The following is a 10,385-nucleotide window of genomic DNA, read 5'->3' as shown; positions in this document are numbered from 1 at the left end:
AGTAATTCCCTTGGTCCTTGGGCATCTTGACATTCTCATTTGAAAAGGGGCGAGTTAGGATCTGAGAAGTTACTTCTCACCAAATGCCAAAATTGTACAGGGCTTCCCGGCCCAGCCGCTCCCTGTGAGCTCTGTGATCAGCCGTCCAGGAAGTTAGCACCTGAGGTGCCCTTATCCAGGGCATTATGTAAAGGGACTTAGGGGTGGGTAATGGTAGTATTTGTTTTCAGATTTTCATTTGGGTCTTTAAGATTAGTTATGGTGATCAATCTTTTCTAAAATTTGCATTTCTCTTTCTGCCGTTTCCTGTGGCTGGAGTTGATCTCACGGGATGCAAACCAGAATGATAAACAGATGAAGTGGGTGAGGGAGCCTGGTCCTGGTTGGATGTGGGGTCTCCAGGGTCTGGTGACTGTGCCGAGGTTCGTTCCTTGCCCACCAGCATCTAGCTCCGTGTGGCGCAAAAAGTGAGTTCACTTTAAAAACCGTGAGATGCCTATGTGGGCTACATGGGGTGACTTGCCTCTTACAACTGAGGGCTACACACACTTTGCCCCCTTTTGTATTCCCTCTTCAGTCTCAGTTTTTATTACGTCTTTCTTCTGGGAGTCATTACAGAACTTTTATTCCGAAGGCTTTTCTAGAGTTTTGCCTGCTAATCTGTAGGGCATTCCAACATGGAGCGCCACAGTTTGGAATTTTGTTGAGAAGAGATTGGGCACCAAGGAGCCGAGAGAGCAAACCCCCGAAGCATGGCGCTGGGGCCAGCAAGGGTAAGCATCCCAATTCCCAGGCCCCACCCGGGCCAGGGCCTAGGAGACTACAGTCAGTGACTTACGTGGGTGAGCCTGCTTCAGCCTGTGAACTAGCTCCTTCTCATTCTTAGGGAGGGTCACTGCCTAGTGAATTGGGGGCAGGAATGGAACCTGGACCCAGTGTCCTGCCTCTGACCACAGGATGCCTCCCTTTGAAGGGCACTGGGCACTGTGTGTGACACCCTTGTTCCCCGCGGCCTGTTTTAAACCAACACTGATGTGTGGTTGGTCCTTGGTCCGCACAGTTGCCAGTATCTCCATCTCCTTTCTTCTTTGCCTCCTCCCGACTCCCCTGCACTTTCTGGATGCCCTGAACCGCCATGCCAATCAACTTGTTTGTCTCAATATTTGTGCAAGTCTAGAGACATGAAACTCAGATTGCCTCATCACCGGGCTGCCTTACCAGAGATCCGTATCTTGTTTATTTACCGAGAGGACAGATACATTTGGAACCCTCGGCATTGCTCTGCAGTAGGTGGAGGGAGGAGGCTGCTGCTTCTCAGCAGCTTGTGGCCAACCTCCAAGGTCCTGGGACATGCTCAGGGCAGACGGTAATGTTCAGGTTTGAGGCAGCGCGATGGAGCCAGACCCAGAACTGGACAGAAGCTTCCCTTCCATCCAGCATCTGCAGTGCTTGGAAGAGACTAAAGAAGAGTTTGTAAACCTGTAACAGGTGTCTTACAGCAAATAACTCTCCTCCCCAAAGGACCTTTCGGGGCATCTTTGTAGGCAAGGAAGTGTAACCGTCACGGGCAGGCAGCAAATTACATTTATTTGGTGATTTACCTGTCTGTGACCAAACGCTAGGCAAGCTAAGGGACAGCTTCCCTGGCCCTCACATTCCGGAGGTGTATGCCTCCCCTCTTGCCAGGGTGCGAGGGCCCGAGTGCTCCCTGGTCCAATCTCAAGCGATGACCGTCGCAGCTCCGTGTCTCTCCTACCTTCTGCCGTTCTGGAGATTCCTTCCACGGGGCTGATGGACTTGACCTCTGGACATTAGCTGGCCCTGAGCCCACCAGTTAGTCCCTGGCCTTCCTGAAACAGTGAAGGCAGTCCCGGTCTGATATTTTACGTGGATCCCAATTGCACTTGGCATGGTGCCCAGGGAAGCAGCTCATCTGGGACACGGAAGGCGAAGTGACTCACCCCGTGCGCCTCCTGTGAATCCAGCTTAAGGCTCTGCGTGGCCGCGGTGGAGAGGCAGGAGGCCGGGGTCCTGGCCACCGGGCGGGGTGTCTTTAGGAGGCAAGGACACTGAGTGGCCGAGGAAGGCTCTGGGGATGCAGCACTGTTTCCTGGGTGCGCGTGTCTGTAAGGGAGAAGCCCTCACCCCGTATGGATGGAACGCTGAGCAGAGGACTGCGGGTGCCCCATGCTCTGTGTGGGACCCAGATGCGTGCTCCCGTCACACGGCCTTGCTTCCTCTGCCCCTGAGGTGACAGTTCCCAGGGTGCAGGGAGAGGAGACCTGTCTAAACCAGGCCCCAACTGCATGAGGCCACTGCCTTTTCCACTTATTTCAGACTCACAAGGCAGGACCTATCCTTAAAACTCTGAAGTTTGGTGACGATTCACAGGCATCTGTGAGCTGTAGGTGCCTACAGGAAAGCAGGAAGCGCCCCTTGCCAACTCCGAGGCTTGAACCTGTGGCCCAGGGTTCTTGCCTGGTTGTCATTAAACCAGAAGGAAAATGGGGACAGATGTGTATGTGCGAGCCTTCCAGAGAGTGTGCTTCCTGAGAGACATGAGCAGTCCATCCCAACACAGACAGAAACAAGAGGTAACGGCTTCTTCGCTCAGCAGGAGACTAGCAGCATCCTTCCGCACCCCCGGGGTCCGCATCGGGCAGCCCCTCCGCGGTGGCGGAGGGCGTGCCTGGTCCACACCGCTATAACTCGTCCATCATGGCCAGCAAGTCATCCCCCTTGCTGGCACTCCACCTTGGCTGGTCCTTGACCTCAAACTCTCCCATGATCCGAGCCAGCTCTTGGTTCCTTTGCTGGTCCTGTTTGAGAAACGAGACATGCAGTTGGTATTTCATTTTTATCCCACCGCTGTGATGCATTTCAGCTCACCATACTGATGAGAGACAGTATGGCCTTGGAAGGTCAGAGTTATTACAGGGTGAGGAGGGGAATGAGATTTGGTGTGGAGTCCCCCCGACACACCTGTGTAGCTTGTATGTTGACAACTTCATGGGATAACTCTTCTGGCCTGGTTAGCGCTGCTTGTCTGTGTGAGATGGTAGAGAAATAGGTCAAAGGTTAGAGTTCTCTCCCTGCCAGCGTGACAGACTGGCACGTGATAAGTTGGCAACCTATTTTTTTTTTTTTCTGCCTCATCTCCTGCCATTTCCCTCCAACTTTGTTTCCTCTTTGCCCCCCGCACTCCAGAAATTCACATTTTTTTATGTCTCTGTGCCTTTGCACATATTAAACTCTGCCAAGAATGTTTCTCCCTTCCTCTACTTGGCAAATTCAAGACCCAGCTCAGACGCCAACTCTTTCAATCACACTTATGACCCGGCGCTGACATGACCTATGTACACATTCGTTCTCTTACCACACGGGGAGCTCCCGAGGGCAGGCCCTAGGTCACACGCTCCAGCACTTACCATAGTAACCTGCCTCACAGACATACACAAAAGAAGTCAGTTCAACGGATAGGGAAGTAGAGGGCAGCCCCATCCCCACCCCCAAATATTTGGTTGTGAGGAGGATCGCATGAGATAATGAATGCAAAAGTGCTCTATGAACCGTAAAGCGCTATAAATCTCAGTGAGTTACTACTGCTACTGGTTTTGGGGAGGCCATCTATTCTCAGAGATATCATTCTCTGACATCCCTCCTCTGGCTTCGAAGCAGACGGCCCTTGACCTGATTATCTCGACTTCTAATACTTCTTGCTCGGCTGTGAACGAATCCGGCAGGTTCCGGCTGCCTCACACTGGGGGGCTCTTCTTTAACCAGGTTACTGAATTTGCCGGCATGCCATTTGCGGTCTTTACACTTGTATTTATAGGCGTTGCTGGTTTATGAGTGGCCGTGTTTTTGGCTTAGCATACTCAGGATTTTTATATAAGTAAGTCTTTAAAGAAACGGATTTAGAACATACTCTTCCTCTTCGTCGGTGGTAAAGAGATTCAACCGGAATCCTGGTTCAGAGCCGCTGGGTTTCGTAATCTCCATTCCTCCCATCAGCCTGGCCAAGAAATTCAGCTCTTCTTTAGCAAGAGGGTTGGGAGCAATGCTTTGCTGCAGGAAAAATGCCATGATTTTTAGCCACATGAAAGTGATCATGTTTCCTGCTGAGACCCAGGGACCCAGGGTGGTATTATAAACCAAGGCAAAGCAATAACTATTTACATTATTTCTGGGAAGAACTGGGCCCAAATAAAGCATAAAAAAATTCACCAGCAGAGGAACAATTTGCGTCAGGAGCAGAGGGACTCTCGCAGGGCAGCAAACCAGACACTTTCACGCTTTCAGGACGAGTGGAAGGCCCCAGGGATCCCACTGTCCTCAAACTACCTCCCTCTTAGAAGAACAACACTGCTTCCTCTCGGGTCAGTTTGGTTCCCTCAAACTGAGGGCCCAGGTCCCGAGGCACTCATTGCCTAGGAGCTACCACACTGCCCTCTGGTGGTGACCATGGTGAACACACCTTGCGTCCGTTCCCTCCTCTCGGCCTCGCCCACTTCCACCTCCCCACTTCTAACATGGCTCTCTAACCCAGCCTTCCCCTGCTCTGCCTCTTCTGGCTTCTGCCGCCAGTTATCTAAAACACAGTTCTCTTCTCACCTCTCCCTTGCTTGAAATAAACCCCTCCATCTCCTGCCTAAATGACAAAGTCCAAATTGTTGACGCTCCTTCCTAAGCAGGCCCGGGACAGGTGTCCCTGTACAGCCGAACCTCTGGCTACCTGCCTCAGATGCTGCCTCCCTGCTGCCCCAACACTGTGCTCTCCTGCCCCTTGGTGCCTTTGCCCAAACTGTCACCTGGCCTGCATGCCCATTTCTCCTTCGGGCTGCTGAGGATCTTTCCCTCTCTGCCCTCTCTAGAGCTCCACTTGAATGTCACTCCCTCTGAACAGCTCCCAGCCCACAGGACAGAACACACAGCACTTCGTTCAGAACCTCCACTAAGTGAAAGTTATTTGTTCTGTCGCTGTCTCTCCACAATACACGCCGCTTCAGGATGAGACCCCACCTAAGCCAGCTTTGTGTCCCTGGGTGCCCAGCCCGTAGAAGTAGTTCAACGAGTGTTTCCCGAATAACGGAATATTCCATGATTTGTCCTGTAGCTAGCTGGTAGTTAGTGTAGTGAGGATTTTTAAAGATGGAATTCAGAGAACCTAAAACCCACGTTGAACTTAGCTGTCACTATGAAGGGGAGCACTGAAAAGGGACGTTTTAATGATTGGGGTGCACACAGGTGCTGAGGTCAGCAGCCCTGGACCTGATGGCACTGGTTTGGTGCTAATTTCACATGTCCTGCTGTGTGGTTCCACTTAATTATGGTGATCGAGCCAAGCCTAAAATTACCTAATTAGTCAGATCACTGGAGGTCTCCATGGGAAACTACAATTAAAAATTCGTGTCCTTAGAAGGTTGGATGGAGAAGATTGCAAACAATGAGGAAAATGTTGGCTAGCTTTGAAATCCAGAGTTCCCATCCTTCTCCCCATCTGGACTTTTGCATCTACAAGTAAGCTCGGAAGATAAATACAGGAGGCAGAGGCTCACCTGTGTCTGTGAAGCTAAGTTCTTTGATGTTCCAGATGTATGGGTTTCCATAGGCCGGTTCACACTGTACCTGGTTGTCAACAGAAAACTGTGAAAATGTTGTTTAGCCCTTTAAACTGACTTCCTTCTACCCCCTAAGTATAGCTCATGGCTTTTTAAAAAAAAAATTTTTTTTTTTATTGATTTCAGAGAGGAAGGGAGAGAGATAAAAACATCAATGATGAGAGAGAATCATTGATTGGCTGCCCCCTGCATGCCACACACTGGGGATTGAGCCTGCAACCCAGGCATGTGCCCTGACTGGGAATCGAACCATGATCTCCTGGTTCAGGGGTAGATGCTCAATCACTGAGCCACGCTAGCTGGGCTAGCTCGCAGCTTTTATTTTGAGATTTTTAAAAGCATCCAGAAAGGTGCTGAGAGTACAGAATATAAGTAAGTGCTTGTCAACTGCTCAAACTTTACTTTTTCCCCAAAGAAAAAATACCTGGGAAGCTGTGTGGAAGTATCTCACCTTTCTGAATCTCCAGGGCCACTTAAATTATTTATCTTTTAAAAAATATTTTTTATTGATTTCAGAGAAGGAGAGAGAGAGAGAGAGAGAGAGAGAGAGAGAGAGAGAGAGAGAGAGAGAGAGAGAGAGAGAGAGAAGGAGGGAGGGAGGGAGAGAGACATCACTGATGAGAATCGTTGATTAGCTGCCTTCTGCATGCCCTCATTGGGGATCGAGCACGCAACCTGGGCATGTGCCCTTGACCAAAATCAAACCCGGGACCCTTCAGTCCACAGGCTGATGCTCTACCCACTGAGCCAAACCAGATAGGGCTTAAAATCATTTATTTTTTAAACCTGTAGAGTGACCTGATGTCTGGAAATCTTAGGTGCCTGTGACAGTGGCAGGGTGTGGCATGCACTGTGTCTGAGGGGAAATCACTGCAGTTGTCAGCAGGATTTCACGGTAGAAGTCAGGCTGGCTTTCTAAATGAGGTGACTCCCTTGGACTTGAACTCATTCAGGGAGGGAGGCTTTGCTTACATATTCGTTCCTAGTTTCAGGACTCGGTCTCCATAAACTTCAAAAGAGCCTTCCTTTGGTGCGATGACATAGTTTCCACCGTGCGGGAATTTCACCCTCCTCACTTCTTCGCCTTTGCTGTTGAACATCCTGCAATACAAAGTAAGACATGACGGATGCTCTCCGCGCCTGGCAGTCCTGGAGGCGTCTCTATTCTCTGTGCTGTGGGACAAAAAGGAGTTCATGTGCTCTTTCAAGATAAAGGTGCTGGTCGTGGTAATAATATTGATACAATAATATTTATTGAGTGTATGTCATGTGCCAGGTGCTACGGAAGCATGTGAGAGCATCATTATCTTATTCATCCTCGGGTCTGAGAGGACAAATGGTGAGACCATTTAATAGATGAGGAAATGAATGCTGGGGGCGGGGTGGTTTGCCGTGAGTATCTGCCAAGCGGCAGAGCGGGGACTAGAACCTGACCCCCTAACTCCCGTGCTTTACTGAGGAAAGGAAGGGCCCACCGAGCCGCATTCTGTGTGGAGGCCCACATACTAGTTTCGCAGAAGCCCAAGCAACGGTCTGACAATTACTGTTGAGAACTCACCTGATGAGTCCGGGAACTTCAGTCCCCCAGGGAACAGGCCCAGTCACTGGCAACACAAAGCGACCATTAGAATTCTGAACTTTGTCCTTTAGGAATATGGACACCTGGAAAGAAAAGACACTTATTGTCATTTCCCTGGTACATTCTCATAGCCGTGAGCTCCGTGAGGATGGGAAGTGTGCGGTAAGTTGGGAATGTTACCTTGCGGGTTTTAACAAGAGGAAAACTCACCATAGCTAACATCTGCAGAATTATAGTGTTTTTACAAACAAAACTTCGTTTGAGCCTCAGAACATCTAGGTGAGGCGCATTACTCCTTCTCCCCCCTTTTTAGCAATTATCATTTTAAAGTATGTTTTCATTGATTTTCAGAGAGAGAGAAGGGAGAGCTAGAGAGAGAAACATCGATGAGAGAAACACCGATTGGCTGCCTCTTACATGCCAACCCCCTCCCCCCCAAATCGAGCCCATAAACATTTTGCAGTTAATCAATGTTGGATCTTAGCTTCCTTATCTGTGAAATAAGATGAACTTGAAAGTCCTTTCACACTCCGAGACTATATTTGTAATATCATCAAGGATATTGTAAGCCAGGCAGTGAAAATGCAGAGTGACAAGAATTTGTAAGCTGCCAGTTTAGGCTCTGACAGTGGACTGTCAGGGTACGTCTTAGCAGAGCCACCCTTCGGCTCTGGGTTTTTGGTAAGTTATACACCTTGCAGTTGGCCCCTGATCTTCTCCGTAGCCATGCTCGTCCGTGACCCCATGCTCTAGCTGAGCTCAATTGCCTGCAGCATAACCAACGCCTATTTGATATTGCTTCTTGCATGCCTAATAGGCATGACAGTTGCTCAGGACAAAAACTTAGTATTTGTTCTTTATTCTTCTTTCTCTCATTCCCCACATCTGACCTCTCTCTCTCCCTCCCCCCCCCCGCCCTCTCTCCTTTATTGAATTTATTGGGGTGGCATTGGTTAACAAAATTATACAGGTTTCAGGTGCACAATTCTACTACACATCATCTCTACACTGTATGGTGTGTGCACCACTCCAAATCAAGTCTCTATCACAATTTACCCCCCTACAGGCATCTGATCTCTTAGTCAGTCTTATTCATCTTTCTCTGAAGGTACTAGTGTAGCCTAAATGTGAACATGTCTCACTGTCTTTACTGGTAGCATCCAATCCAAGAACTTTCATTTTACCTAATTTCCGCAACAGTTTTCCAACTGCTGTCTTACCTCTGCCCTGATTTCATATAGTTCGTCTTCCAGAAAATGAATCAGATCACCCTAAAATGCTTCAAATCTTTTCTTCACCCTTAGAATAAACTCCTTACTAGGGTAAAGGTAAGTCAACTGTAGGGACCAGTTTGTATATAACTGGCATCTTCTATGATGAGTCAGTGCCCATGCTGTACAGGTTGTAAACTTGGACCATCGCTCTGGCCTCGACACGCTTCTTTCATGCTGGCTTCCTCTTTGTCCAGGGCACATCGATGATTTTCCCATCCAAGGGCCTTCATACTTGCTGCCACTTCCATTTAGATGCCCTTTCCTGAGATCTCTTTTGTTAGTCACAGTTTCAATTAAAATGTTTGTTCTCAGCCCTAGTTGATTTGGCTCAGTGGATAGAGCATTGGCCTGTGGACTGAAGGGTCCTGGGTTCAATTCCACTCAAGGACACATGCCAGGGTTTTGGGCTCCGTCTCCAGTGCGGGGCGTGCAAGAGGCAGACAATCAATGATTCTCTCTTATCATTGATGTTTCTATTTCTCTCTCCCTCTCCTTTCCTCACTGAAATCAATAAAAATATATTTTAAAAAAGTCTGTTCTCGCCAAAACCGGTTTGGCTCAGTGGATAGAGCGTCAGCCTGTGGACTGAAAGGTCCCAGGTTTTTTTGTTGTTGTTGTTGTTTTTTAAAAAAAATTTATTTTATTGATTTTTACAGAGAGGAAGGGAGAGAGATAGAGAGCTAGAAACGACGATGATAGAGAAACATTGACCAGCTGCCTCTTGCACACCTCCTACCGGGGATGTGCCCACAACCAATGTACATGCCCTTGACCGGAATCGAACCTGGGACCTTTCAGTCCACAGACCGATGCTCTACCACTGAGCCAAACCGGTTTCGGCTGAAAGGTCCCAGGTTTGATTCTGGTCAAGGGCATGTACCTTGGTTGTGGGCACATCCCCAGTAGGGGGTGTGCAAGAAGCAGCTAATCGATGATTCTCTCTCATTGATGTTTCTAACTCTCTATCCCTCTCTCTTTCTCTCTGTAAAAAATCAATAAAATATATTAAAAAAAAAATCTGTTCTCAGAAAGGCTGTAATTGACTCTATCATCTAAGAATGTGCTATCCAGTATAGTAACTACTAGTCAAGTGTGGCTATTAAAATTAAAATTAAATGGAAAATTCAGTTTCTCAGTCACACCAGCCTCGTGTGGCTGAAGACAACCATACTTCCCAACAGGGATATAGGCCTTTTCCATCACAACAGAAGGCTCTAGTGCACAGTGCTGGTCTGACCAACATCCCATCCCAGTTGCCCTCTATGACTGTATCCTATGTTGCCGTCTTCCTAGAAGTGGTCAGAACCAGAATATTATTGACTTGTCCTCTCTATTTCTTCCTGCGAGCAGAGAACCCCCTTAAGGCAGGGCCTCCTTCTTACTCACTTACTTATCTCCAACGCTGAAAACAGTGCCTGGCATAGAGTAGGCACTTAGGAAACATCTGTTAGACTGATTTTCCAAGCATGGAATATTTCCAAGTGGCGTGGATCGTGGAGTGGGAATATAAGGAACATCCCAGGACGAGGTGACGATGTTTTCCAACAATGGGAGCAATGGAAAGAACACAAGGAAAGTTCATGGTGGAAAGATGTGTGAATGCGAAAGAGAGCGGGAGAGGGTGGGTGACCTGCCGAGGTAACTGGAGGAGTTCTGGAGGGCTGGGAGGGGTTGCTCAGGATTCCAAATGGAAGTGCTCTTTGGGCAGGGCCTGGGCCGCATTAGAGCACTCCAGTGACTCGTGATATTGCAGAAAGCTCTGGTGATCAGAGGAGGAGTTTTGGTTAAACAACGAACCAGGAGATGTTAGAGGAGAGCTGTGTTTTCTTCATTTAGTTAGTTGGTTTTGCTAGCAAATCTAAAAACTATCAAGACTGCTGGAAACAGACAATCTGTACAGGCGATCCCAAA

The 10,385-nt window shown here is 48.5% G+C and overlaps 1 protein-coding gene across 2 annotated transcripts in view; it reads right to left on the bottom strand.

The window, feature by feature from the left end:
• Positions 1-1,565: 1,565 nt before the first annotated feature.
• Positions 1,566-10,385, bottom strand: part of OSCP1 (organic solute carrier partner 1) — a 23,110-nt gene continuing 14,290 nt past the window's right edge. For both annotated transcript variants that reach the window (XM_036447439.2, XM_036447440.2), the window contains 6 exons: positions 7,180-7,283; positions 6,594-6,722; positions 5,559-5,628; positions 3,929-4,068; positions 2,983-3,046; positions 1,566-2,819 (listed from right to left, as the gene is read on the bottom strand). In XM_036447439.2, coding sequence (XP_036303332.1) covers positions 2,703-2,819; positions 2,983-3,046; positions 3,929-4,068; positions 5,559-5,628; positions 6,594-6,722; positions 7,180-7,283 — 624 coding nt within the window. In that variant the 3' untranslated portion in view covers positions 1,566-2,702. The remainder of the gene's footprint in view (positions 2,820-2,982; positions 3,047-3,928; positions 4,069-5,558; positions 5,629-6,593; positions 6,723-7,179; positions 7,284-10,385) is intronic.

Source organism: Pipistrellus kuhlii, unplaced genomic scaffold (genome assembly GCF_014108245.1).
Source record: "Pipistrellus kuhlii isolate mPipKuh1 unplaced genomic scaffold, mPipKuh1.p scaffold_m20_p_2, whole genome shotgun sequence".
NCBI classification, from domain to species: Eukaryota; Metazoa; Chordata; class Mammalia; order Chiroptera; family Vespertilionidae; genus Pipistrellus; species Pipistrellus kuhlii.
This window is presented reverse-complemented; position numbering and strand designations above follow the sequence as displayed.